General features: G+C 51.3%; 1 protein-coding gene across 1 annotated transcript; it reads right to left on the reverse strand.

Annotated features, from left to right (window-relative positions):
* Positions 1-546: 546 nt before the first annotated feature.
* LOC149364728 (scoloptoxin SSD20-like) lies at positions 547-4,945 on the reverse strand. The gene is made up of 5 exons (XM_089570179.1): positions 4,686-4,945; positions 3,608-3,798; positions 3,055-3,292; positions 2,289-2,402; positions 547-792 (listed from the first exon to the last, which is right to left on the reverse strand). Exons 1-5 carry the CDS (start codon positions 4,797-4,799, stop codon positions 643-645), a joined length of 807 nt encoding a protein of 268 aa, XP_089426305.1. The 5' UTR covers positions 4,800-4,945; the 3' UTR covers positions 547-642.
* Between the last annotated feature and the right edge of the window lie 1,055 nt (positions 4,946-6,000).

The raw sequence follows: 6,000 nt of genomic DNA on the forward strand, positions 1-6,000 counted from the left end.
GTGAGTTCGCATGAGGGTCGTTGGTGAATCAGTTACACGATACTTTGAAAAAATAAAACGGACGGCTTTGCGTTGAATCATTTCAAGGGCCTCGATGTTACGTTTAGTGTAGCCACAGTATCTAAGACTTGCGCTTTGGCAATGCGACTTTTAATGCAACTTCTGCTTGAACTCATGCAAGAAGTTCAGCTGCTCGCATTCATACGCCACACCCAGTGAGTCAGATTCTTGGTGCAATGCATAAGTTAATTTTATTTTGTGGAACATCTCAGACGAATGTATCAGAAAACAATTGCATAGTATTACACCACTATGATCAAGCCGCGTATAAATGCTTTCGCTAAATCACCAAACTTCGCCACTGCGTCTACGAGGGAATTGTCACGCAAAAAATAACAGACAAATAAACAGTAAATCAAACAATGATAAAAAAAATGTTCGAAGTCCTTGCGAAGGCATTTGAACAGCTCTTTTTTTCATGCGAACCATGACGAACATGCGGAGGGATTTGAGGAAAGTGTAAAAGGAGGATACAGGCACACGAAAGATAAGACAAGGAAAGGCTATAGGAGGAAATAAGGAATAGACTAATAGGATGGAAAGGAAAGCAGGGGTAGTGTTCAAAAAGGCCGGCGCCGGTAGTCAGTATCCGTCGACGATACCGCCCTTGCGGAAGTCTGCGACCGCGTAGATGACGCGGTCTTGCGCGCGGCCAATGGCGTTGACCGCTGCAGGTCGCCGGTCGATGGGCCTCAGTACATGGCCCCGCTGACGGAGCGACTCGAGCACCTCCTGCGAGACGAGGGCGTTGGCTCATGCTCTGAACAGGCACTGACACAAAGTCGGAAATTGAATACACGATATAGAGTTTGGTTCGCTGATGAACGCGGAGAACAACTAAGTCGTCAATTATTCCAGGTCCGGTTTCTAGCGCGATGATGGCTGCGAAACATAGCTGAAGAAAAGTTAACTGGCGCATGAAAACGAGCATAAGATTCAGGACAAGCGCTGCGAAAGATGCCGCTCAAAGTGATCAAAAGTCCCCGGAATTCTTGCACGCCATCCACTTGTAGTCCACTCCAGCAGTTCAGTTTCTTACTTCATAAAACTGTGCTAAGCTTCATGAATGCCGGAACAGGTTACTACACGTTTAGAGCAACCCCTCCCCGTTACGTTGGTTGTACTCTGTGTGATGGTGCTGAATTTTTCTGGGTCCATTTCATGCATGACTGAAATGAGTCCGGCTTGGTGCAATAGTGAGACGTTGCAGAGGCATGCACTGAAATATTCGGCTTACCAGACTTCCTTCCTGTCCCTGTCGCGGGGACTACACACCGAATGCACACATGATGTGGAGGTGCCCTCAGACATATATTTAAATATCAGAACCTTACGTCACCTTTCTCAAGATTTGCATTCTACCTTTTGGAAGAACTAGCTCGCGCCATGAACAAAAAAAGTGCGACACATATTTGCCGCTGCTAATCTAGGTAGTGTGTGCTGAATTAGCAAGGCTAGTCACAGGCTCTGCGTGCTCGCAGAAGGGTGGCAGAAACATTCCTAGACCACTTGGAATTGGAGAAAATTAAAAAAATTGTTAAAGTTTAACTCTTCAAAACCTAGTTATACAGAGCGAAAGTTCAGTTTCGCTTGGTGAGCTAATTATAATTCCAATGAGCAGCGGCAGCCTCCACCGCTAACCGTTTGGCCTTTCTCTCCCGGTGATACCTCCGTTGCTTCACAAGTCTAGCTTCTTGTTGATCCTCGGGTTCATCGTTTAGCTCTCGTCCTCTGCAGAACGCCTGCTCGGCGAACTATATCGACTGGATGATCGGACGCGGCTTGACGGCGGCGCCAGAGCTGACACACACAGTCCGGCGCGCGCTTCATTCATGACGTAACTGAAGGAGAAACCGCCGACGTAGCAACTGTTACACTAGCCACGTGGTATCACAACGGCGAAGCCGGCTAGCGCGCGCAGCTGCGCCTCTCCCAGCATGCCCTCTCCTAATCACGTGGTATCAGAGCAGAGGAGCCGGCGAGCGCGCGCAGGTGCGCCTCTGCTTGGCAAGTCACGTGGTTTGCCTGCCTTCCGGGGCCTCAAGGTCAAACGCGCATCAAGATTGACCTTGGGAGACATGTAGTAATAGAGCTGTCGCTCTAAAAATGTTCTTCCTCTACATGAAACCTTTTGGCGGTATTCATTTTACAGGCCCGTGGCTAGAACGCTTGTGTAGCGATGACAAGCGAGGAGAAGGCGTTACTATATAAGTGTGTGAATGCCGCACCTCTGAAAAGTGCGGCTCGTAGACGACCACGTTGGGAAGCAGCTGGTGGTGGAGGCGGGGCGCCTCGATAGCCTCCTGCACGGTCATGTCACGGCGCACGATGTTGTGGATCACCTGCACGAGACACGGCAACTCCTTTTTAGCGCGGTTAGGTAAGCATCCGACCGCGCAGTAGCTGCCGAGTTGTAACGCTTGCTGGATTGCTCGTGTAAGGTGGCCGTAGGAAAAACAGTTCTAGAAGCTAGACATGCAACATGTATCGACTGAAGTCCAGCTTTCTTTGACATCACTTTGATTGCGAGGCAACTATGGCATATTGTTAAGACACTTTTATGAACATAAATATGGGAACGGTCTAATTTTACGATGCATAGCAAATATTCTCCGTATAGTTTGTTCTGGGCCCGCATGGATAAAGTCTGCTATAGAGAAACATGGGTGCGTTTTTTAGTCTAAATAGGAGAAAACTACAAGGTGCCGAGGGGGAATTTGCGGATATATTGATTGTTATTGTGCAGTCTTACTATATGCGAGAAAAATGCATTCATAAACAACTTCCTGTTGAAAAAATGCGCTTTTCCAGAATTTCTGTGTATAAATATATCTAACAGCACATCTCTGGGATGGAGAAGAGAACAAGTAGTGTTCAAGGAATTGCTGTCAGAAAGTGCAACAGGTAAGAATAGAACCGCTGAACGCTGCTACATTATTCCACCCGTTTAAGGAAACTGCCGCGGACAGCATTTGATCCAGAGCAGCCACTCACGGACGCGGCCGAGCTGACGATGCGCGCCCCGCCGGAAGCGCCGATGACGAGCACGACGTCGCCGCGCCGGTCGACAAGCAGTCCAGGCGCCATGGCGGTGACGGGCCGCTTGCCGGGCTCGATGTAGTTGTTCTCGTTGGGCTGGTAGCCCGGCAGCTGTGGTCGCGGCAGCGTGAACTCCGACATGTGGTTGTTGAGCACCACGCCCAACGTCGGGGACACGCACCGCGCGCCGAAGCTGCGCACAAGAGGAGGGCTTTGAGTAAGCGGAAAAGGGATAAGATACAGGAAACTTTTGCTTTGGCGAGTTTTTATTTGGAGATTGACAGCACAAGCCTAAGATTATAAAGAGAGGCGATGTCGGACATCTGGGCTCACATGTCCCACAGGTCAGTCGTCTTTCGGTTACGTGTGAAATTAAATGTGAGAGCCTCTGCACCGGAACGCTATAGATGAAAGACATGACCTCGTGCTTACATGGTGAACGCCACAGAGGCCACCGCGGCGGTTCAAAGCTATATGCAAGAAGATGTGGGGAAGAAGGTGGGCTCACTGCTCTCCCAGGGAGCCCGTGAGGGAGACGGCGTCCCCCGAGGGTCCCAGGAAGGCGAAGTGCGACGATCCGTGCTGCATGCGCCCCAGCCGGTGCAGGCCGTAATGGCGGGGGTCGTCGTACGTGCGCTGGTCGTCGATCAGGCTCAGCGTGCGCCGCACGTGCTCCAGGGAGGTGATGCTGCGCATGCTCTGCGAAGCACCAGGCAGAGCATTCTGTTGATCGGAAACGATGTCAGCTCGAGAACTTTGTATTCTTGGATTTCACGGCATATATCTGTGCTTTGAGGTAACCTGAAGGAGGTTCTGCACTTCCTTCAATAATTTTTCGCGTCTAAGCAATCCTTACAATTATCCTTGCTAGCACATGGTCCTAAATATTAGTCGTTTAAATTAGACCTTGACCCTAGTACTAAGTCGAACTGCTGAGCCGATGCTCAGCTATATTTGTGCAAATATTCACTTGCATTCGAACAGCAGGACCACGCAACGTGCAGGCATCTCTTCTTGCGTAATTTTACTGCAGAAGTAGGACATTCAACGAGCTTTAAAAAATTGGCTGGGGTTTAGCTATGGTCAAACCTGGAGGATTGCTAAAGCAACATCTGCGCGTAGCCGTATATTGTTGAGTGAGCTACATTGCCTACAGTCTCGCCGTTTCGCATGCTCTTGCACGACCATACTGCGCATACGCGAGGAGCAAGTGATGTCACTACGCACAGCTGGCGTGCCGGCGGCCCCGGCACGCTAGCTATGCGCCGCTACTGCGCATGCGCAACTGGCGAGCACCTCTGCGTCACTTGCGCAGCGACGGCGGCGTCGCGCCACTGTGCGCCGTGTGACGTCACTGCTCCTCGCGCATGCGCAGTATGACCTTTCCACGGCTTCACGAAATTTTTTGGTGGGCGACTAGTGTAGTGTTGCTGTCCCAACAAAAAGCACATTGAAAGGTTCAAAAGCCTCTGTCATGTCTTGCCGCTCTGCGGCTTGTCGTTTCTGCGCATCGCCATGCGACTATGACTATTGTCCAGCTCGTCGCGGTTACCGGAAGGGCCGAGAAAGCAAGAAGCAGAAAATACCGCGGACAGGCTGACGAAGTCCTCGTCGGAGAGCTCGTTGAGCTTGGCGTACGCGTACTTGAAGCTCTCCACCATTCGATGGAAGAGCAGGTCCTGCGAGCGCGGGGCGCGCATGCGGTTGAGCAGCGCGGCCGCGTACAGCAGCACGGGCCCCGAGCTGGGCGCCGGGGCGCTCTGCAGCCGCGAGCCGTCCACCAGCTCCGCCTCGAGGGGCTCGCGCCACTTGGACGAGTAGACGTGCAGGTCCCGCTGCGTAAGGATGCCGCCTGCGCAGAAGGAATGGCCCCGTAACCATCTGGCGATTGTCGGATGACCCCACCCGTGCCACCAAGTACAAGGGTAAGCCATATTGGAACGAAGGAACTTGACGTCTTACCAGAACAAACTGACCCTGCGCCGTCCAGTTTGTCTTCAAAACACCAATTATACCCACGCAATATCTCCTTGGCTATGCTCAATCAGAAGGCGTGTATGGAATAATTCCGGCATTGATACGAGTTCCCTGCCATTTTCTACAGCCGAACTGTGTGTGCACTGCAGGAAAAGACAGCAAAGAATTTAAAGTGACCACTGCGGTTGCACTGTGCATCGCGGAAAGGAGAATTTACGCTACGTTCTCAACTGTTCAGACTGATCTGCTCGATGTCGACTGCGCGGCGGCTTCCCGGTGAATGCAGTCAGAACTAAAATCAAGGTGATGGCGTGATGACCGTGTTCAATAAACTGACAACGCAAGTTAGGGGACCAAAGCGGCTAGCAAAGCTCATGCATTTCGTTCAGCCTTCTTAAAAGGCCCCGCCGCGGTGGCTCAGCGGTTACGGCGCTCGGCTGCTGCGAAAAACGCGGTTTAGGTCCCGGCCGCGGAGGCTGAATTTCGATGAAGGCAAAATTCTAGAGGCCCGTGTACGGTGCGATGTCAGTGCACGTTAAAGAACCCCAGGTGGTCGAAATTTCCAGAGCCCTTCACTACGGCGTCTCTCATAGCCTCAATTGCTTTGGGACGTTAAACCCCATAAACCAAACCAAACCAGCCTTCTTAAAAGAAGGCTGCTTTAGAGAAGTTTAGTCCGAGGAGGTTAAAGTTCAAGTGATCGTCTTCAAATCGGCTCATATGGCGTGGATATTTTCTGGTGTTTGTTCGCCTCTAGCCGCAGTTCTCGTCTAACAGAGTTTCGGCATCCGGCTTGTGTGCTAGTTCGATCTCTACTGCCACCGTGTACCACTGGTTTTGAAGTGGGTTCAAGCTTTTCTCTGTTCTTGTTCTCATCTTTCTCTAGGGCGAAATCCTTCACCCCGCCTTGTGCATACCAAGTAC

This window comes from Amblyomma mixtum, chromosome 2 (genome assembly GCF_055824585.1).
Source record: "Amblyomma mixtum isolate Tamu chromosome 2, ASM5582458v1, whole genome shotgun sequence".
Classification (NCBI taxonomy): domain Eukaryota; kingdom Metazoa; phylum Arthropoda; class Arachnida; order Ixodida; family Ixodidae; genus Amblyomma; species Amblyomma mixtum.